The 21321-nt window shown below is 61.4% G+C and overlaps 2 protein-coding genes across 2 annotated transcripts; both read right to left on the bottom strand.

Moving 5' to 3' along the window:
* Nucleotides 1–627: 627 nt before the first annotated feature.
* On the bottom strand, nucleotides 628–1880 carry OVCA2 (OVCA2 serine hydrolase domain containing). Its single transcript, XM_082068799.1, has one exon. The coding sequence runs from the start codon at nucleotides 1856–1858 to the stop codon at nucleotides 1175–1177; it is 684 nt and encodes a 227-aa protein (XP_081924925.1). The 5' UTR covers nucleotides 1859–1880; the 3' UTR covers nucleotides 628–1174.
* Nucleotides 1881–2235: 355 nt separating this feature from the next.
* DPH1 (diphthamide biosynthesis 1) lies at nucleotides 2236–20762 on the bottom strand. Its single transcript, XM_082068798.1, has 12 exons — nucleotides 20707–20762; nucleotides 19681–19833; nucleotides 17226–17289; nucleotides 9769–9890; nucleotides 8027–8181; nucleotides 7211–7332; nucleotides 5453–5521; nucleotides 4495–4651; nucleotides 3470–3570; nucleotides 3179–3257; nucleotides 2724–2855; nucleotides 2236–2372 (listed from the first exon to the last, which is right to left on the bottom strand). The coding sequence occupies exons 1-12, from the start codon at nucleotides 20753–20755 to the stop codon at nucleotides 2298–2300; spliced, it is 1278 nt and encodes a 425-aa protein (XP_081924924.1). The 5' UTR covers nucleotides 20756–20762; the 3' UTR covers nucleotides 2236–2297.
* Nucleotides 20763–21321: the final 559 nt, after the last annotated feature.

The following is a 21321-nucleotide window of genomic DNA, read 5'->3' as shown; positions in this document are numbered from 1 at the left end:
ACTCCCAGGAGCTGCCGCTGCAGCCGGGTGCAGCCCGAAGCTGCGTCCATCCTCCCCTAAAAATGGCCTCTGGCGTCCCCAAGACAGTGACAGACACCCCACGTATCCACATCACCCCAGCATGCAGCAGAGATGTGACACAGCCCACCCAGGGCTGCTCTGCAAGGTGACAAAGTGGGCAGGCGCCACCTGAGCCCCACCAGCCCCCCAGCTCACAGCCACGTCCTCCTGCCACTGCCCCGTCGTGCCGCCGTGTAACTGGCAACAAACCGGAGGGCAGAAAACTCACAGCCATGAGAACCAGGCTGGTTTTAACCTGCAGCAGCTCACAGGCCTCTTCCCCGCTGCATTAACATGTCCCCTGTCCCCTGTCCCCCGCGCTCCTGCATCACAGCATCCTCCATCCCTCCTGGTGTGGGCACCACACTGCTTGGCTGCTGTCCTGCTCCCGGCGCTGTGCAAGCAGTGGGAAAATTAAGTAGTTTCATCCAATTTCTCTCTTTTACCAACTACATGGCCATGGTTAGAGAGCCTCGGGGCTGCAGACTGGGGAGCCCGGCCTGCCCCAGCAGCAGGCAAGCAGGACGCCTGTAATTATAACAATAAAGATTTCTGTGTGCTTCTGGAAAAGATCAGAGCAAAAAATGTATTGATAAGATTTTCTTGTTCACAGAGGCACCTTGTATAGAGGAAAATACAGAAGATGTCCCAACACACACATGCTAAACAAGCACAGACATTTCATTCCCAAAACGAACACAAGCCCCGGCACTGTCAGAAAGTCACGATGATTTTCTAGACCCAGACCAGCTGGAAGGTTGGCTTAATCTCTTTTACCAGGAATATTAAGACCACAAACCTTTGGGGTGTAACAGCTGCAGGAGCTGTGTGCTCTGCAGACAATTCCAGTGGCTGAGGAACCCTGAATCTGAATTACTCAAGTCTCTGAAGGCACCTCACGCACACAGTGCCACCCTCAAACCGCTCATCATCTCACCCACTCATGTACACAACAAAGTTGCAAAAAAAGGGGAGATTACAAAGAACTATTCAGCCTGGCCCTGGGTTAACCCTACAGCGCAGCAGTGAGGTGCTGAGGACTCTTTGGCTCCTCTGGAGGGCATGGAAACCCACGGATGTTCCACCAGGATGGCCCCATTTATTAAAGAGACTGTTATCCCACGGCCCCAGCTGCCGGTGGCTCAGCCTGTCCCTGTGCGGGGCGGAAGCGGCCCAGGAACTCCAGGTAGACCTTCTTCTGTGGCGCAGCCGCAGGGACGAAGTGCCCGCCGAGGTGGCTGAGGACAACAGGCTCCACGAAGCACCGGGCCAGCTCCCTGCTGAGCGGGGCAGCGATGACGGCGTCAGCATCGCCCACGACGTGCAGCGTGGGCAGCGCGATGGGGTCCCGGTAGAAGTGGGCGTGGGCTGGGGCGCGGCTGGCGAACCCGGCCACCAGGACGGCGAAGGTGACGGGGAAGCGGGGGTCGCCGCGGGCCCGCAGGGCGCACACCATGGCGGCCAGCGCCGCGCCCTGGCTGAAGCCCAGCAGCCCGTCGAAGGGCCCGCGCTCCGCCAGCGCCGCCGCCACGGCCGTCAGCGACTCCTCCAGCCCCAACGGCGCCGCCGCCGCCTCCCCCGCCTCAAAGGTGCCGGGCCCGGAGAACCACCAGCCGCGGGGGGGGTCGTCCTCGTCGCCGTCCTCGTCGCCGGGGACGAGGTGCGGCGCGCTGAGCGCCACCAGCTCCGCGCGGCCGCGCAGGGCCTTGCGCAGCGCCCCGGTGCGCTGGCGGAAACGGCGCTCGCTCTGCCGGTAACCGTGCAGCGCCAGCAGCCGCAACACCGGCCGCTCCGACATGGCGCTCGGCGCCGCCGGAAGTCGAACGACGCTTCCGGCTGACACGCCCCTCCCTTCCCGCCGAAACCCAACGCACTCATTGGATGGCGAGGCGAGAGGACGGGCACTCCCCACCTACGAAGCGCCAGCGCCCCCCCTGGCGGCGGGAGGCCGCGGCGAGGGCAGCCGGGACGGGGCGATCCCCGTGAGATGGGGCGGGATCCCCGGTGCGAGCGGGAGCTGCCGCGGGCAGAGCCTGCAGCACGGCCCGGCCTCGCAGGGAGCCACTCCCCGCGGGCAGCCGGGATGGTCCTTGCGGGCAGCGGTGTGGTCAAGGTCCGGGGTGCATCCCCATCCATTCTGGTGCCAGCACCGGGAGGCATCGGTGGTGCTTACCCTCCGGGGGGAGGCCGGTGCCTCTGCCCCGCTAGGCAGCAGCAGGACGGGGTGTAGGCTGCGCTCACGAGGCTGCGGGGCTGCTGGTGCTCAGTGTCTCCTCTCCCCGCACTGTGCTGGGAGGTGCGGGCAGCTGTGCCTGCAGCAGGGAGAGAGGGGTCAGGATGGGGCCCGTGCCCAACCTGTGCCGAGCCTGCCCGCACTCAGCCGGTAGCGCTGCACGGGACATGGCTGGGGGACGCTTGTGTGTCCCCCACATTGGGCTGGCACCAGCCCCGTTACCGTTCACCAGGAGCAAAGACACAAGGTGGCGCTTTGGGCACATGGCACCGGGAACTGTACGGTAAAATACGGCACCAGGCGTTCAACCGGCATCAATGCTCCTACCGCCCACCACCTCCACCCCGCACGGCCACCAAAGGCAAAGGGACAGAGCAGGGACCTGCTGCCTCGGTGACACCTCGTGCTTTGGTGACACCCCGCTACCCACCTGGGCTGGTCGGGCACGGCGTGGGGGCTGCGTGCCAGCGTGGTTCACAGTCCATGGCCCCAGGGATTGGCTGGCGTAGAAGTCCATGGGGTATGGCTGCTGCCACTCGATGTCCTGGAGAGCCACCGCAGCCTGCAGGACAAGGAGCTGAGTTGGTGCAGTGCCTGTGGCGGGGGGGAGCTGGTGGTGCCGGGAGGGGTCCCAGCGTGGTGAACGGGTGTGCTGGGCAGGGCACTGCTGGGGTGAAGCTCACAGCACCAGGAATCCCACTGGTTTCTCAAGAGACTGGAAATCCCAGCAGCACACCCAGGCTGTGCATGGAGAACAGATGGGGAGAGGAGGGGACACGAGATACAGGGATGTCTCCATCCTGGCACCGTAGTTCTGCGGGAGGCTCTGGTGCATCACCCCAAGCCAGGGATGGTCCCCCCACAAAACGCGAGGGGGGCGCTCACCTCGTAGGGCGTCAGCAGCGGCTTGCTGAAGGCTTCTCCCCAGTCGATGGAGAGCCGGGGACAGGCCACCTGCACCCACCTGGAAGGGGAACACATGGGAACAGGTGGGGACAAGCATTTTGGGAAGAACAAGCTGCAATGAAGCCCTGTAGGATCCCCCACCGAAGGAAGCGGAGTGGGCACATTGACAGCACGACAGATGTGACAGGGACGGCTTCCAGTGGGAATCAGAGGCCTGGAGAGGGATGGGGCATCCCGTGGACACCAGGGCGGGGGGCCGGCACCACTCACGCGTCCACGTCGGGGAAGAGCTTCAGCTTGCTGGGGAAGATCTCAGAGAGCAGCACCCGCACGAAGGGCCGGCCCAGGGCGCGGAGACGCGACTCCAGGTGCTGCAGGGCAAAAGACACCCGAGGGGGTCAGGGGAGCACAGACTGATGCCCCTGGCAAGCCCCCCAAACCCTGCCTGCAACTCCTTCCTGGCCATCAGACCCCTTGTGGGGGCCCTATGGCAATGTCCCCTTGGCAGGGGCAGTGACAGGGACCGTGGGCTGTGGCCCCAGCTCACATGCAGCTCTCCCCAGCGCGTGCCTCAACCTAATGAAGTAATTACTGCTCGATGACAACAATCTGTTCTCATTAGTGGCTGCCTTCCCTGGGACACCCGCCTGCCATGTGCTGGCCACAGCCAGGGCTGCAGGAGAAGAGCAGTGGCCCAGGAAGGGCCACGGATGTCCTTGTCCCCTCCTCCCTGGGGACACAGTAGGACAGTGGCTGCTTGGACCTTGCCATCCTGCTCTGCCCATGAATCCTTGCGCTGCCCCAAATCTCACCTGAGGCTCCCCAAAAAGTTTGGGGTGTGAGCGGGGCTGCTGTGCCCAGGACACCCCACTCCCCTGGGGCAGGACACCAGGGTCTCACTCCCCCCGCCCGGCTGGGGTGCAGAAAGCACCAGCACAGCGGCTGAGCAGGGACGGTGAACTCGATCAGAAGTTCATCCAATTAAAACAAACCCAGGGAATTAATTGCTGAGCCGGCTGCACAGGGGGGTCTTTGAGGCTGGCCAGCTCTCCCCAGCGAGGAGCAGGTTTAATGAGCCCTTGGCCAATCTCCTTCATCTGCTGCTAATTTCCCTGCCCGCTTGGCCTGGGGACACACAGACCCTGGCCAGTGGCAACCAACAGGCCACCAGCAGGTCCACCCTTGCCCCAGCAGCGAGGCCGCTGTGCCAATGGTGCCGTCGCTCCTCGGTGCTTCCTCACAGCCAGGAGCAGCACCCGGTGGCCAGGTGGGGACCATGGGAAGTGGGTTGGTACCTGCAGGATGCCAGGGGAGCCCTGACGCCCCAAAGTGCCCAAGATGAGCCCCCAGCAGTGGGCACGGGTAGCAGTGCGGATGGCATCCTGCCGAGCGCGGTGCATGCGGTCGTGGCTGTAGTGCTCCTCGGAGAAGACCTTGCTGTAGGGATCATACCTGCAAAGCAGAGCTGGGGTCACACACACCCCATCATCCACCCACATTCCATCAGCCATCTGCACCCCTCCATGCTGGCCTCTAATGGTGCCTGTTCTTCATTAGCACTAATTACCCCCCACAGCATCTCTCCCCCTGCCTGATGTAGGGCCCAGCCAGCTTGTTAAGGTGCAGAGAGGGGACAAGGACAGGGACAAGGCGAGTGTCCCACCGCAGCCCCCTAATGCCCGGCACATCCTGGGCTGTGTGCTCGGCTCTGCACTCAGCTTTCCCCCCCAATCCTGGCTCATCAATTATGAAGAAATCTTTGATTTGTTGCTTTGTTTGACGAGGAGAATTTTAATCAAATCCCACTCGGGTTTCAGCAGCTTCCCCAGCGCCATAAACCTGACGCGCGCCTCCCGTTAGTAACAAACGACCTACTAAGAAATTCAGATTTCGCCAAATGGGCCCAGCCTTTCACTCCTGATATTTCATCTGCTTTCAGCGGCCTCATCATCACGCTTTATGGCCTCTGCCTGCAGCAGCCGGGCTTTAATGGCTGCACCTCCACGAGCTTTCACAGGTACTTGTCAAAATGTTTATATTCAGCTGGAGTAAATGGCCGGCGTTCATCTCCCCTCCGCACCTCCTTGCCCGCCCGCAAGCCCCCCCGCCTGCCTGTGCCCGCTGCAGCCAGCTGCCTGTCCAGCCCTGGGGTGCTGTTGGGGTGCATGGGGGGCTGAACTGGTCCTTGGCATCCTGGGGGAGCTGAGGTGCCCCCCATTGTGGGGTTGTGGGGGGCAGAGTGGGTGCCTGTACCTGTAGGCAGGAATCCCTGGGTTGGTGATCATGATGGACTCCAAGTGGAAGCGCCCGTCGCCCAAATACCTGTTGAGAGGGGAGGGAGAGCTGAAGCACGTGGGAAATGGTGGCACCCATAGAATCACTGTGGTTGGAAGAGACCCTCAAGATCATTGAGTCCAACTGTTAACACAACCCCGGCACTAACCCATGTCCCTGAGACCATCATCTCCGCATCTGTTCAACCCCTCCAGGGATGGTGACTCCACCACTGCCCTGGGCAGCCTCTTCCAATGCCCAACAGCCTCTTCCAGGAAAAAATTGTTCCCAATATCCAATCTAAACCTCCCCAGGCGCAGCTTGAAGCCATTTCCTCTTGTCCTATCACTTGTTACTGTGGAGAAGAGCCCAACACCCTCCACGGTCCAACCTCCTTTCAGGCAGTTGCAGAGAGCGAGAAGGTCTCCCCTCAGCCTCCTCCAGGTTGAACCCCCCAGGTCCCTCAGCCGCTCCCATCACACTTGTGCTCCAGCCCCTTCCCCAGCTCTGCTCCCTTTTCTGAACTCGCTCCAGCATCTCAAGGGCTTTGTTGTTGTGAGGGGTCCAAAACTGACCCCAGGATTTGAGGTGCAGCCTCATCATCCATGTGCCCACCGGATTCCCAAGCCGCAGTGTGTGGAGATGCTGGGAGCCCGAGTGCCGGCACTGGGACCGGGGGGCAGTGGCACAGCCCGTCCCCGAGCGGCCCCCGGCATGGCAGGGCGGGAGATGTGGCTGCGGTCAGGGTGAGGAGGGATGCCCACATTGGCGTGGGGCAGCTGGGAGCTGCTCCATCTCAATGGCTGGTTCTGGACGTTGCTGCTTCCATTTCTAATCGGATTTCAAGTCAGCAATTACATTTCAAAGCCTTTCATTCAGCTGCCCTAATGGAGTGAGGGCTTGGAAAATGAATTCAGACGTAAAACTTGACTAGATTTTACCCTTAATTGGAGAATGACATTTTGGGAGATCAAAGCTAATTTGTCTGCAAAAGTTAGCCCCAGAGACGGGGGAAAGAAGAAAATAATAAGGCGGGAAGGACGCAGGTACACCAGCTGCATGCACCTGGACGGGCAGCCAGTCGGTACCACACTGCAGCCCCTCCAGCGCTGGGAAGGAGCCACTCTCACCGATGCGGTGCCAGCAGAGCTGTACCTGCCCGCTCCCGGTCTCCTTGGGGAGGGGTGGAAAGCAGCACCACTCCCTCAGACCCCCACACAGCTCAGGTGAAGCTGGAGCCCCCACCGACCCCTGGCTCCCTGCATATCCATGCTCGGGAAGGTGCTGGTGCCGTTGGCTCCCAGCAGAGTGGGTGAGAAGGGGCTCAGCAGAGTCCAAACCTGCACCCAGGCTCCCCAGCTCCCCCCAAGGGTGGGGTCCTTGTATTTATTTATTCTGCAGCGCACTGTATTCACAGTACATTAAGCATTTCCATTACCTAAAATAATTAGGTGATAGGAAGCGAAGTGCTCCCTCTAATTTGCTGTCCTTAAATAAAATTAATGTTGCTGTGATGTTGGGCCCCAGCCATTTGTCTTTTCCAATTATCCACCCGCCCTTCCATCTATTATCTATTCTGATATACGACTCAATTATTTCTTCTGTGCTATGAACACACGCCACCCAAAGCAGCATGGGGAGGGGAGCCCGTCCCAGCCTGTGGACATCCCCGTTCTGCCCCCCAGAACCACCCCAGGGGCAGGCAGGGGGTACAGGCAGGAGGTTTTGGGTACTTACACGATGGCATCTGTGTCCTGGGCGAGCCGGGGTGATGTGCAGCCCAGGATCTCCCCTGGGGACAGTGGTTTGCACTGGGGTACAGACACCTTGTACTGGGAGCGTAGCTCCTGTGCTGCTGCCTGCGGGAGATGCGGGGTCAGACCGTGGCACAGAATGCGGCTGAGGACGATGGCCCCCGGCGCTGCTGGGGACCCCAGGGGACACCCCGGCCCTGGCAGTGCCAGCTCCATGGGCCACCAATGGCAATGGCCGTGCCGCCGTGCCCCAGCACGGTGGCAGTGGGGGGGAGCTGATCTGCTCGCGGCGGCACCGTCACGAAGGGTAACGGCCCCACACAGCCGAGATGCTCAGCGAGGCTCAGCCGACATATCAATTAAAAGACAAGGGAAAATGCTTAACGCTTCAATAGCCCCGTGTTTAGATAGACATGGCTCAAGAGGCTCATTCATCTCCTCCCGTCCTGCCCAGCCGGCCGTTCCGGGGCAGACAGACAGACCCGCTGGAGCTTCCCCTGCCACTGCCAGCACTGCATCAAAATGCCAAGTGCTCCACCACCTGCCCTGACATTTACAGAGCAGCTCCCGGGGGGGCAGGGAGGGGCGCCGCCATGAAACATTGATCAGAGTTATTACAAAGTACTTGATCAACATTACGGCAGCAGCATATTATCGCAGCAACTCGTCAGAGGGGAACCAGCACCTGGAGCTGGGGCACGGAGGGACTGAGCCAGGGCCAAGGCTGGGGGGGAGACACAAGCCCCATCCCACACTGCCAGCGTGCCCCATCCCCCACTGCCAGGGTTCCCCATCTCACCTGTACTGTGGAGACGAACTGGATGGTGCTGACGAGGGCCAGGGAGGTGCCCGCTGTAAAGTTGAAGCGAATGGTCTCAAGGAAATGGGATGTGTCAATCTTGATGTCCACGAACACGTAGAGCATCTTCAGCCCCTGCGTGGTGTCAATGGGAACTGGTGAGAGGAAGGAAGAGGGTGTGAGTGTGGGGGACACCTGGGGTGCCAGTGAGCCCCTGGATGCTGCTGCCTGCAGCTGGAGGGATAAAACATGTTGGTGCAGATCCCTGCACCCCAATCACCCTGGCAGCCCAGGCAGGGGTGCAGATGGGAGCCGTGGAGAGCACCCGCTCGTTTCTCTCCAGATAATGGCAGCCTGGGGAATCAATGAACACAAATCTAATTACCCCCAGTGCTAAGAAGCCTGTGTCACCACGATTAAGTGAATAATTAAAGTACACAGAGTCCACATCGATCCACAGCTCCGTGTTCACTTCCCATTTTGGTACTCTTCACCTGATCACAATTAAGTGCAAATTACTCCCTCCCATGGGGCACATGGGGCTGGGAGGGAGAAGGAGGTGTCTGCGTGGGAACGCACCCACCTTCAGCCACAGGGCTCCCAATGAAGACAATAGCACCGAGCCAGTGCCAGGAGCACCATGGGCAGCCCAAAAGGAGCCCAGCACCCTCTTAGCACCCTGAGGGCACCCCAGGGTGCCCTGCGACTCATCCAGCCCGGTGCAGGCAAGGGCCATGGGGCACCACTAGATACGGCCCCTTCCTCCTGTTCGTTCCTGTAACAACAGGCTACAAACCAGGGGTTTTATATTCCCTGTTCCACTGGTGCCCATAACCCTCCTTCCGTAACAAAGCACCTAGCACAGATATTTATCACCGTGAACGCTCACACTGGCACGGCTTTCGGGACTGAGTTCTCATCTGAGGAGTCAGTATTTCATACAGAGCCTGACACAATTCTTCAAACCCATTTATACAGCCCCATAAACGTCCAGGGTGCCGGGAGCGTGCCGGCAGCAGGGATACACGCGCCTCCCGCTCGCTACGGCAATTCCGTCGATCCACCTTAAAAAACCCAGAGCGTCTTATTGTTATTTTTGGGCTGATTCCATCCTGGGTGGACTTCAAAGTTAGCAGCATCTGGGACAGCAGCGCAGTTTCCATGGCAACTGGATCCAGAGTACCGTCCGCCTGGGGAGCACACAGCCTCCTCCTCCTCCCTTCCCCGCCCAGCCTGCGCTGCACTCGCAAAGCCGCCTTCCCCGGCCCTACACTGACACTGGGGTGAGCAGGACCCCAGCACGAGCGGGACCCCCAGGCTGTGGCTCCTGACTTCCCCCCAAAGCCCACACCTGCAGGGTGGAGGGTGAGAGCAGCCCCATCCCCATCAGTGGCTCCTGGGTGAGCAGGGTTGTGCCAAGCCCTGGCAGCGCTGTGCTGCTCCGCTCTCAGGCACAGGGGCTGCGATTTGGATGCGGTGGCAGTGCGTGGCCAAGCAGGATGAGCACAACCAGCCACCCCTAAAACCTGCCCGCAGGAAGCAACCCAGCCAGCCTGGCCCTGTCCAAAACCAGCAACCGCGGCGGGAGAACTGAAATAATTTTGGGAAGGGATTAGCCATTGGCGCTAAGTCTCCGAGCTGGCGTCCAGCGGAGCAGGGAGCCGCTCGGTACAGCACGGTGGCAGCAGCACTGCCTGCGCGGTGCCACCTTGGCAGCGCCCTGGGGGCCCAGTGTCACCTACTCAGGCAGCTGTGTCCGTAATGCACCAAGAAGTCAGCGCCCAGGGCCCGGGCCGTGTAGTCGTCTACACAGCACGCACCGTAGGTCACGTCGCCCATCACCACCGCCTCCGCGTCTGTGAACCTGCAGGGAGGCACAAAGGTGAGGGTCACGGCCGGCTGCTGTCACTGCAGCCCACATCCTATCCCCCCAGCCCTGTGGCGTGCCGCTACCAGGGGATCCCGCGCTGCCATCGAGCCCTTCGCCACACGCCAAAGAGGACGAGCACTGGCTACTCTCCGAGATGTCAACATGATTAAGCTGGAGAGCGGTAATCCGCCTCTTCAATTGGGTAAAGCTGTTTGCAATTCAGCGGATTATCCGCTCATCAAACAATACGCTGCCAGCTTCCTAATGCTCCAGCGGAGAGCGGAGCAGAGGGAGACCCGGTGCAGCGTGGTGCCGCTGCTCCTGCCAGCCGGCCCCGGGGACCAGCGCCATCAGGATGGGCAGAGCAGTTACTCTGGTGTCCCCAGACATACCAGTCAAACCAGCTAAGCCACCACCCTGCTGCACCCAGGCACTGCACAACCTGGTGCACCCCAGCCTGGTGCCGGTTTGGCCAAGGGGGGTGTGCTCCAGGAGCAGCAGGTGCTTTGCTGGCACTTGGTGAGGAAAAGCACCCCCACCTGTGCCCCCGCCCTGCTTCGGCATCCCGGCGCTCCAGCGCAAGCCCACTTGGTGCTTGTCAGCCAGCGGAGGGGCACACACCAGCACCGGGCAGCAGAGCCGGGGCTCTGGCATGATTTACAGGCACCACCTTTCTGGGTATTTTATTGCACCGTTTTGAGGGATTATTAGCTTGGCTGCCTTCCCGGGGAGCCGCCGTGGTAGTTTAGGGATGAAAGCAGGTATCGCGATGACAAAGCCCCGCGCCCGGAGGGGTTGCTTAAACCAGATGCTAATTCCTCATTTACGCCGAGGTCGCACCTGCGGCTGTAGCTCAGTGCCAGCAGGGTCCCCCCTGCTGCTGGCACGGGGCGAAGGGGCCGGGGAGGTGGGTGTCCCAGCACAGCATCACCCCCCGGTGCTGGCTGGGGGCCAGGGTCCCGCACACTCCCCCCCAAGAACCAGGCAGGGAGCGTTACGTCGGCAGCAAGAATAGAAATGGTGGGCAGAGCTGGGCAGATGGCAGAAGGTGGAGAAATGGCGGAGCGTGTTGAATATTAACAGCTCCGGCCCATCCGTCAGCACCCAGGGAGAGGGACAGGGGAGCGGCTCTGTTGGAGCGGCCCCAGAGAAGGGGCAAAGCCATCGCCACCACCCGCATCCAGCCCGGGCATCTCCTGCTCCTCACAGTGTCCCAAGTGCTGGGGACATGGTTGGGAACTGTCAGATGGACCAGATCCTTGCCAGCAGCCAAGTCCCGCCGTCTCTTGCCACCAGAGTGGCCTGGATGGGAGGACAGCTCCTCTGCTGCCTGCACAGCTGCACTGTGGGGCTGGGGGCTACCGGTGAAGGTTCGAGAAGTCTCTTCCCCACCCCCCAAGCCCCCAGCCCCCTCCTCTAATGAGAGGTGATGAGATGAACATGAATCAGACTCCACACATCTCAGCAAAAGTGGAAAATTATTCAGCTCCTTAAGATTCAGGACGGGGAGGTCTGACTCAGAGCGGCAGCCAGCGCCGCTTAATTTTTTATAGATTAAAATGTATGCAAATTGGCCCAAACCCCAGAGAAAGTCCCTGGGGGTGAAGAGCAAGAAAGTGAAATAGCAACGGCAGAGGGAGGAGGGCAGAGGCTGGCGGAGGCGTCCGTGGCCCCTGCCCACCGTGCGGGACTTGCAGCGGGCAGGACGTGGGAGAGACGGGGCTGAGCCCAACCATGGGGAACTGTCCTGATGTGGGGAGCAGAACCACAGCCCAGCAAGGAGCAAAGAGGCTGTGGGATGATGCCTGGTTAGCTAGAAGACCAAAAAAGCTGCCATCGAGGTTGGAAGGGTGCCGGCAGGAGAGGTGCAGAAGCCCCAGGACGGCACTTGAGTCACCCACACCGGCCGTGCTGGCTGGTCAAGCGGAGCAGAAATCGTCCCCCGAGACAAATCAAAGGCAAGTGCGGGGGCCTCCCCTTGATGTTTTAATCAGTTTGGTGTCGACGGAGCCTTTCATCAAACTACAGAGGAAGGAAACGTCAATTAGCAGCCACCTGCCTCTGACGCGGACTGGGGAGCTGCTCGCCAACCAGACCGGACTGGGATGCGGGCGAGGGGCAGGGACGGGAACATCCTTGCGGGTGTTTCGTGTCCCCACAGCTCGTCACGGCCACGGATGGGTCCCAGAGGCGTGCCAGCCTAGCTGGGAGGACACAGTGACGGGGCTGTCCCCACCCAGCGCTGAGCCGCTCACTACAGCTGGGAGCTCATGAATATTGAACACGTGGGGAGGTTATTCATTTTTTCCGTCCCGCAAACCCCAGCTCATTCTGAAAAACCGCCTGGCCTTAGCATTTTTCTCATCTCCCCTTAATTCATTATCTCCTCCTTTAAACAGATGGCTCCCAAAATCCCATTTATAAGCACCATGCTCAGCGCTGGCAGGATGCACCCCGATCCCAGCCACAGGGACCCCCAGACCCTCCCAGTCCCCCCTCCCCCGGTCAGCACAGAACGGAGGCGACAACAACCCAGGAACAAGTTTTGGGGCTGAAAATGCTAGGACAAACAGGCATGCACGGAGCCAGCATATCCCCAAGCATGGGGTGGCCAGTCCCTGTCACCCAAGCACAGGCATCGGGCTGGAGCAGCCCTGATTTATCCTGGCTCTTTGACAAATAAATGAGAGCGTTTGCTGGCAGCAAGAGCGTGGGGTCCCCTGACACCGCAGCAGCCTGTGAGTGATACCGCGCTGGTCCTCACCTCATGAAACAGAGACGCTCTCCCCAGCAAAGAGGAGTCCTGAGCCCCGGAGTGTCCGTCGTGGCTGGCAGCACCAGCCCTTGGCACAGAGGGGACCAGCAGCTGGTCTGGCACTGAGACACTGGGTGCCTGTGTGTCCCACTGGGCTCTGGGACATGGAGCTGGGACATGGAGCCAGCTGCCCCTCACTTCAGCCACCCGCCTCACCTGCATGTGGCCCATTGCAGCACATTGACACTGGGGTGTGGTGTCACCTCCCTGCTGGGAAATGCCTGGGGATAAGCAAGAGGGTTATGCCCTGGGAACAGCCCATGCCATGTCCCCCAGGGATGGCAGAACCCCACAATCACCCCACAGCCTCTGCCTGCCCTGCAGCACCTAAGCCCAGCCTGGCCCAGGGCGTGGGGGCTGAGCACAGCCCCAGCTGAGAACAATGAGCTTAATTAGCAGAGAAGCCCGTCACCAAGCCCCATTACCAAACTCCCAACTTCATTAGCACAGGAAGGCTGCACGTAATTAAAATAATGAGTTTGCAATTTTGCTGGATGGGCAACCACCGACTGCGGGTAGTGCAGAGCCCCATGGTGCATCTGCAAGGGGGTCGGGATGGGGAGAGGTGTGTGCCCCCATAGTCCCCCAGGAACAACCAACTACCTCTGGCTGTGTCCCCTCCCCGCTCTGTCCTCACTGGAGGTGCCAGGGCCAACCCCATCCTCCCAGGGGGCACATCTCAGGGGCACCCCAACTTTGCTAGGCCTGTAGCTGCCAAAAAATACCAAAGCAAGGCAAACCAAGGGCCAAGTGCATGGTGGTGGCAAAGCCACCACAACCATCCTGCACCCAGATAGTGTCTGTCCCCTCTTCCCCACAGCTGGGCCATGGCATTGCCTGTCAATGCCAGCTCCCCAGGGACATAAGGAGGTGGCACAGGCACATGGTGTGCCCAGGGCACTGCACCTGTGCTGGCACATGCCCGGCCTGAAAGGTGACAGCTCTATAGACCCCCCACACTCCCCTCTGCCCAGTCCCCCCCACACCGTCACCGCCAGGGTTGAGGTTTTAAACATCTCCAATGAAGTGAGAACTTCATTCTCCCTAATGATGATGTTGTGCCGTTAATGATGGTGATTAAATTCCCCTGCGCAGTGTGCTGCACCGCGCTGCCAGTGCTGCTGGGTTGTGCTTAAAGGACAAGGGGAGAAGGGACGGCGGTGCCAGCTGGTGGGGCTACGGCACTGCGCTGTCATGGCCACGTCCTGACCTGTGTTAGTGTCCCAGGACAGCCCTTTGGGATCTCCAGTGATGCCACAGCACACAGTGCCACAGCACTCAGTAGCACGGGGCAGATCTGCCTCACCAGGGAACCTGGTGCCCATGTCCTGCCACCTGCCAGCTCCACGAGGGGACAGCCCGCATGGTACCGGGGTGTTTTTGTCCTTGCTGTCACAGCCCATGGCCATGGTGGAACATTTCAAGCCACTCCAGAGCTGCTGGGCTGTGTGCACGACGTTTAACTCTTTGCTGCTCAAGCAGAGATGATTCAAGACCCCCTGTTATTCTGAAATGTCCCCGTATGCTGCTGGGCACACCACGGCGCGGTCACCGGGCTGCTCTGCGCACCCCCAGCACCGCCTGGCATGGACACTCACAAATCATTGGGGTACTGGGAGGTGTCAAGGCCATGGCAGCGCAGCCTGTGTGGGCATCAGGATGTCCCTGGTGCCCCCCCCACCATCACCCGTCCCCGCCACCGAGCCACGGCTGATTAGCAGGAGCCACTCGCCCCGTTGCGGCGCGGGGAGACGGAAGGATTAGCAGCTGCGGAGCCTGACAGCCGACTTTATTAACACGGAATCAAAAGCCCAGCTGATCCGTCTGCTCCAGCCCCAGTGTGGGGAGAGGAGGGGGCTGCTCCTGGCTGCGTCCCCCCTCAAGAAGCCGGTGGTGCAGGGGGCACCGCTGCCGCCTCCCCGGCACGACGGTGGGTGGGCTGGGGGGCTGGCCCCCTCCCCGAGCCGCAGTCCGAGCTCCCCCCACGCGCCTCTCCACACAGCACGAGCTCCCCTCTGCCAAATTACATCAGCCGTGACAAACGGAGCCAATTTGGAAGGTGCCGCCAGAGCGTCGTGATGTGGTTTCGGCAGCCCACCGCCCAGCCAGCTCAGCGGACCCCAGCCCCGCCGCCCCCCCCCAGCTGGCCGCTCGCCCCAGCACACGTTCGATAATGACAAACCTATTAACGCTAATTAACTGGGCCTCACGCTGGTCAATGCTGTCAGTTCGCTCTTGATTTCAAAGGCTCCAGGCTAAAGTACCCCACCGGCCTTACAGGGGCAGTGGCTGTGACACTTCAGCTACATCTTCATCCCCACAGCCCCTTGAGCCTTGGCAAGTGCCAGTGCAGCGCTGGGGAGCCCAGACAAGGTGCCGGAGGGTCCCCATGTGGCAGCCCACTCCTCTTCTTGTCCCCACCGCAATGGGGACAAACATGGTGACACTGTCATTCCCTTGCATGGGGACAAACAGACCCACAGAAAGCACCGCGTCTGCCCTGAGCTCCAGCAGAAGGGATAAATATTCCATCTGAGTGGCAGGAGGCACGGCTCTGGTTGGACCAGAACACATGGGGACGGGCACTGTCACTCTGGGGGCACCGGCCCTGGCTCTGAAGCTGTCACCAGAGCACACAGGGGCTGGCACCCCCAGGCCCCAACTCCCAGCAGCAAGGAGGGGGCAGGAGGCTGCAGGAGTGGGCTGGGGAGAGGGGCTGCTTGCTGAGCAATGCTCCTAGTGGGCACAGGTACCCCCAGCATGCTCAGCCCTCACATCCCTTCTGTCCCCAGTGGAAAGGGGACATGCCACCTCAGGGACAATGGTACCCGAAGCCCCTGTCCCCAGCTTGGCCATGGCAGCCACTGCCAGAGCAGGCGGCTGCAGCGATTCCTGTCACGTCGGAGGCTCGTCCGGCCCCGGTGCCGGGTGAGGAGGGCCAGCAGGAGCGGGCAGCCGAGCCGCGATTCCACATTAATGCCAGCGATGAATATTAATAGCAGGAAGAGGCAGGCGCTAACGAGGACACCTGCCGATTCACACATCACCTACGGCAATGTAACCGGGTTCCCAGTGTCCCCAAGAGAGCGGGGACAGGGCTGGGCTCACTCCTGCCTGCAGCCACGTCCCCAGTCAGAATCGGAGCTGGCACCCAGTGCTCCCATGAGGTGTCTTCTGGGTGCTATGTGGTGGCAGTGAGGGAAGGACACGGCTTCAAAACCATCCCGATCCAGCCACCAACCCATCGCTGCTGCCACGTCCCCGGTCTCAGCCAGGCACCTCTCCCCACACAGCACCCACCTCCCACCCACACCCACCACAATGGCACCAGCACCCCCCACAGCCCTGTGAAACCCTCCGGGCAGGGAGGGTGAGCCCCGCAGGGACGCCAGCACCCCGGCATCCACCGGCACGCCGGCATCCACCGGGAAGTGGGGCTTAAGGTTTCATTTGGATAAAAGAGCCCCTTAATCCACTGCCTTTGAAGTCGGAGACATGAAAGCGGCTGGGTGCCAAAGCTGGAGAGGCGGCAGCTCCGCTTAAAGGGACAAGCCCACGCCGAGCCGCCCGCGCTCGCACCCATCCCCTCTGCCCCCCACACCCGTCCCCTGCCCGTACGCACCTTCCCACCGCTCCCTCGCCCAGTGCGAGCGTGGGGCTGCTGCAGTCCCACGGGGGGAACGATGGCAAAGCGAGGACAAAGCCCATGGGCATGGCAACCTCCCCACCCCGCATGGCAGCGGCGGCTGTTTGGCTGTTGGCAGTGGGGAGACGAGCCTGCCCGCCCCAGGAAGGCAGGTTATTAATGAGTGCCGTGACCCCGATGGCAGACGCGGCACACGGTGCCATTATCACTAATTTACTGTGTGAAAACAGAGAGGGGTTGGGGAGGGAGCAGTGGGGGGAAAGCCAGCAGGCAGGGAGGGAGACGCGCTCAGCAGTGAGATTATGGCCAGTTCCTGCAGGTGCTGCCGCTGCAAAGCCCAGCTCCTCTCTGGCACCTCCAACCTCACTTCCCAAACAGCACCAAAAATCAGGAGAGGAGCCGTGGGGAAGGGGTCGCCTGGCAGGAGTCACTTGCAGTCACCCCCTCTGGGCCATCATCATGGCCTCAGGCCTCCCCAGGCAGAGCAGGGCGAGTGCGCAGGCACTGAGCTGGCAGCAGCTGGTTGTTAACACGGCGGCTCCCGGGCTCTGTCACCCCTGTGAGGGCCTTGACACACCGAGCATGACTCCCAGCAGAGCAGCAACTGAGCAGTGAGGGCCAGGCTGGTGCAGTGTCCCTGTCCCCAGGGCTGGCAGCAGGTCCCTGCGACCTGCCACATGGCAGCAGCGTCTCCTGTGCCTGCCCAGAAATCTCGCTGTGAGGGCAGCGGCACTGGGGCCCCCTGCACGCCCTCCTCTGTAGCACCAGACCTCATCCTGCCCAGCGGCCTCCCTGTTCCCGGCAGCAGCTCCACCCCTCACCAGTGCCCGGAGCCATGCGAGGAAGCATGGAAAAGCCATTGCCTTACCGCTCAATGATGTCTGCGATGGTGCAGGCGAACATGAGGAGCCCTTCCGGCATCTGTAGGGCCACTGGGAAGAGAAACAGCCCCAGGGTTAGGAGGGGCCGAAGGGGACGCCCTGAAACAGGGACCTGGGCACCAGACCCCAGGGACAATGCACACACCTTGGGTGGCAGCTGCAGGAATGACCCTCCCCAAAACAGCCAGAAACTGGCTAAAGCTCCTGGGGGCTCTGGCAGCCGAGGTGCACGTGGTCCTGCCGCGGGCCATGTCCATTCTCCCTGCTTGCGCCAGCCCCCACGCACACACCTCACCCCTTTTTGAACCCACTGACACTGCTGTCTCTCCCGCTTCTCGCAGTAATGAGTTCCAGATTTTAATTATGTGCTGCACAGGAAAAGGTACCTTTTTCTGTTTATTTTAAACCTGCTCCTAATAATGTAAACGTGTGCCCCTGGTTCTCCCGGTACAAGAAAGAGTGCATAATCATCCTCTATTCAGCCTCTCCACATCGTTCACAATTCTATATCCCTCCATCATATCCCCTTTCGTTCGCCTTTTTTCCAGCTAAAGGATCTGAATCTATTTAATCTCTCCTTGTACAGAAGCTGTTCCAGACCTTTGATAGTCCTTTCTGCCCTTCTCCACACCTCCCCTCCCTGCTTCTCTCCCCATTTTGGGATGGTGGCTGGCAAAACCACAGCGTTGTGCCTAGCAGGAATTTATTCACCAGTGAATAACGTTTCCAGGTTTGCTCCCTCCTCGCAGATGGGTACAAGCCTCTGCAGCCCAGCTGGGCTGCCCCGTGCCTGGGATTCAGCCAGGAACCTGCTGTGGGTCCCCCCAGGCTGCCCTGGGGTGGCGGGGAGGAGCAGAGACCACGCTGGGGGAGATGAGAGAAGGAGGTGAACAATCCCATTGTTGTTTCACCTCCCGATCCCACTAAGCTATCCAGCTTCAGCGATATCTATTCAAACATCCTCTCCAGATCCCCTGCCAATAGAAATCTCCGTGCTGTCAAGCCCAAGTCATGGCCCAAACTGGGCTAATCTCACCCTGCTCCAACCCATGGAAAGCTGTACCTGCTTTCTCAGCCCCTGCCTGACCTGGCAGGGCCAGGCAGCTCATGGTCCCAGTGTCCCCCAGCCCCTTTGGGATGGCCCTCCACCCCAGAGAGCCACCAACAAGCAGACCTGCAAACGGCTTTGCCTCCCTCAGCAAGGGGCTGGTAGGAGGTAGCTGGGTCACTCCCTACCAGCACGGCACTATGGGGACACAGGGTGACACCTCAGCCCCCGCACCTCACTGCAGGCAAGGCACAGGCAGGGTTGGCTGCAGCCCGGCAGGAGGCTGCGTTCCCCCAGCAACGAGCCCCTGGCTGGGCTCTCAACGTGCAGATTTTTAAATCCCAGCACGGCTGGCTGCCTGATGGGCTCCGCTCCCAGCTCTGAAGCCTAAATCCCAGCCGCATATTTACATTTAATTAGAAGGTGCCAAGCAGCAAAACACGGTACCAAAAGCCAGAGCGGCGCGGCTGGGTGGCCTCACCGAGGCCTGATGGGCAGCTCTGCCTCCTGTGCCGCAGCCGGGCTGGACCCCGCAGCCTCCAGCCTCTCGGCCTCACAGCGGGGATTGGCTCAGACAGCAGCTCCCAGAGCATCCCTTGTCCCCTGTGACACCTGCCAGCTCCTGCCAGCTCGATGGCAGCAGGCAGAGACATTCCCCAGTGGACAGAGCATTTCAAATCTGGCTCTGCCTGCACTCCCCTTGCACTGCGAAACCCTGGGAGCAGCCCCTGTCTGCGTGTGAAGCGAGGGTGGGGACACTGGTGACACTTGGAGACAGAGGGGGAGGCTCCATATCCCGATGCCTGTAGCTGATCACACACTGAGAGCCGGCTCAGCTGCACTGGGATGCGCACGCCGGGGAGGGGACAGTCCTGGTGCCACCTCACAGCACCGCAGCACCTGCTCTGGGACCACCATGGCCACTCTGTACCCCCCCGAGGCTTCAGCAACCCCCAAGGACCCCAAGAAAGGTTCAGACCAGGGCACAGAGTGGCCCAGCTCCCCCTCAGCCCCCAGAGCTGGGCAGCGTGGGGCTCCCCCTGCCCAGCCCTGGCAGCGTGGCACAGAAGCGCAGGGAGCGAGGAGAGCAGCAGGGACCTGGCCGGCATCCCAGACACATCTCGCAGGCTGACAGGTCCGCGCAGCTCAACCTGTGCTGTCCAATGCGATTATAATCCAGAGATACAGATCTATTAACCCCCCCTGAGGGGAGCAGAGCTCACCGAGACAAAGTCTAAACACATCGGGGCACGCTGAGCAGCTCAGCACCATCCCTGCCCACGCCTCACCCGCCCCGCGCCCCGTCCCAAACAGGTCCCCTCCCCACCAGGAAGCTCAACTACTCCAGCCACACTGCAGGCCCAAAATCCCTTGTCCCTGGGGCCACCGCTCACCCTTCCTGGCCCGAGCCTGCCGGATCCGCCAGATGGTCTTGGGGATCTCAAAGTTGTAGTTTTGGGGCAAAGCCTCTGCTGCCTCCCGCAGCTCTGCGTTAGCGAGGATCTCCTCAGGGATCTGCTGCGCCGCTCGCCGTGTGGGGCCTCGGGCTGCGGGACAAACGGGGCAGCTTGAAGAAGCGACCGGGAGGGCAGCGTACGCCGTACCCCAACAAACCACCGATATTCTCGCTGCCCTCAGGCCACCCCAGGGGACGAGCAGGCAGGAGGAGGAGGAGGTGGAATCCTGCCCTTCACAATGGGGCAGATCGCTGGCACTTTTGGGGGAAAACACCTTTTTTTTGCCTAGAGAGCATCACTGGAACTACGTGAAGCCCTATGAGTGGGGCTGGGTGGGGGGACACACTGGCCATAAACCCATCCACAAGCCCCCCGAGGGCACGAGGTGGGATCCTGTCCTCCACACTGGGGCAGATCGATGGCACTTTTTGGGGGGAAAACACCTTTTTTTTGCCTAGAGAGCACCACTGGAACTACGTGAAGCCCTATGAGTGGGGCTGGGCAGGGGGGCGGGACACTGGGCACAAACCCCATGGCCCATCCACAGGGCACGCTCGGGGGTTCCTTCTGCCCCATCAAGAGGATCCCGTTATCCCACCGGGGTGTGGATGGGGAAAAAAAGCAACAGCAGCGGGTGAACCAAACCCGAAATCGGCCCCCGCCAGCAACCGCCCCCTTACAGCTCGCCGAAGCCGGAGAGCGGCGGGGGAGTGACAGCAGGGGGATTATTCACTATTTCCAGCCCAACACCGACACTCATGAGCCACCAAACCCTCCCCGCACGGCCCACGGTACAACCGGCAAAGGGCCAGCTGGGCCGGGCCGGCGGCGGGGGAGGCCGGGCCGGTGGCAGAGCCACCGGCCCGGCCTCCCCCGCCGCCGGCCCGGCCTCCCTCACCCTAGAAACCGAAATAGCCTCCGGTAGCGGCACCGGGAACGCGGCGCTGACCCGGCCTTGCCCACCTGTGGCAGAAACCGGAGCCGCGCTACCGCCCGTCACGGAGGCCGCCATGGCTCTGGAGCACGTGAGGGCGGGAAGGCAGCACTAAGCGAGCCCCGCGCTAGGCCAGAGCAGTCGCTGGACGAAGAGATCGAGTGCGGGAGCGCGCCCGCCGGGCCCCCCGACGGAACGGGGGAATCGATGGGTCCCGGGCAGGGTCCCGACGGGCCGCTGGGGTGTGGTGGGAGCTGTGCCAAACGTTGTGATGACGGGGCTGCCCCTCTTCATGGGGAAACCGTGGTCCCGCCGCGTTTCGCCCCGGTGCTTGCGGACGCGGGGCTACCGGTCGCACGTTAACGGGGGCGCCGGGGCCGTGATGACGGGTCCGTGTCCCCCGCTACCCGTGTCTCGGGGCAGAAGCCAAGTGTCTGCGAGGCGTGGGATAGGCAGAACCCGGGGGTCGCGGGCACCCCCGGTGGCGGCAGGGGACCGGGGAGGCAGCAGAGACCCCTGGGGACAGCGGGGACCCCGGCGAGGCGATGGGGACAGTAGCTCTCCTGGTGGAGCAGTGAGGACGGGGTGGGACGCACCCTCGAGGGGCAGGAGGACCGTCCACAAGCAGCGGGGCCCCGATGGGG

The sequence above is a fragment of the Streptopelia decaocto genome (genome assembly GCF_964273445.1).
Source record: "Streptopelia decaocto genome assembly, chromosome: 18".
In the NCBI taxonomy this organism is placed as follows: Eukaryota; Metazoa; Chordata; class Aves; order Columbiformes; family Columbidae; genus Streptopelia; species Streptopelia decaocto.
This window is presented reverse-complemented; position numbering and strand designations above follow the sequence as displayed.

Excerpts from the sequence above, each read along its gene's own strand:
- OVCA2 (XM_082068799.1), bottom strand. The coding sequence starts at position 1,858 with ATGTCGGAGCGGCCGGTGTTGCGGCTGCTGGCGCTGCACGGTTACCGG.
- DPH1 (XM_082068798.1), bottom strand. The coding sequence starts at position 20,755 with ATGGCGGCCTCCGTGACGGGCGGTAGCGCGGCTCCGGTTTCTGCCACA. Across the intron at positions 8,182-9,768 it reads TTACGGACACAGCTGCCTGA|TTCCCATTGACACCACGCAG; the intron begins GTAGGTGACACT and ends TCCTCTCACCAG. Across the intron at positions 3,571-4,494 it reads GCTCCCCTGGCATCCTGCAG|CACCTGGAGTCGCGTCTCCG; the intron begins GTACCAACCCAC and ends TTTGCCCTGCAG.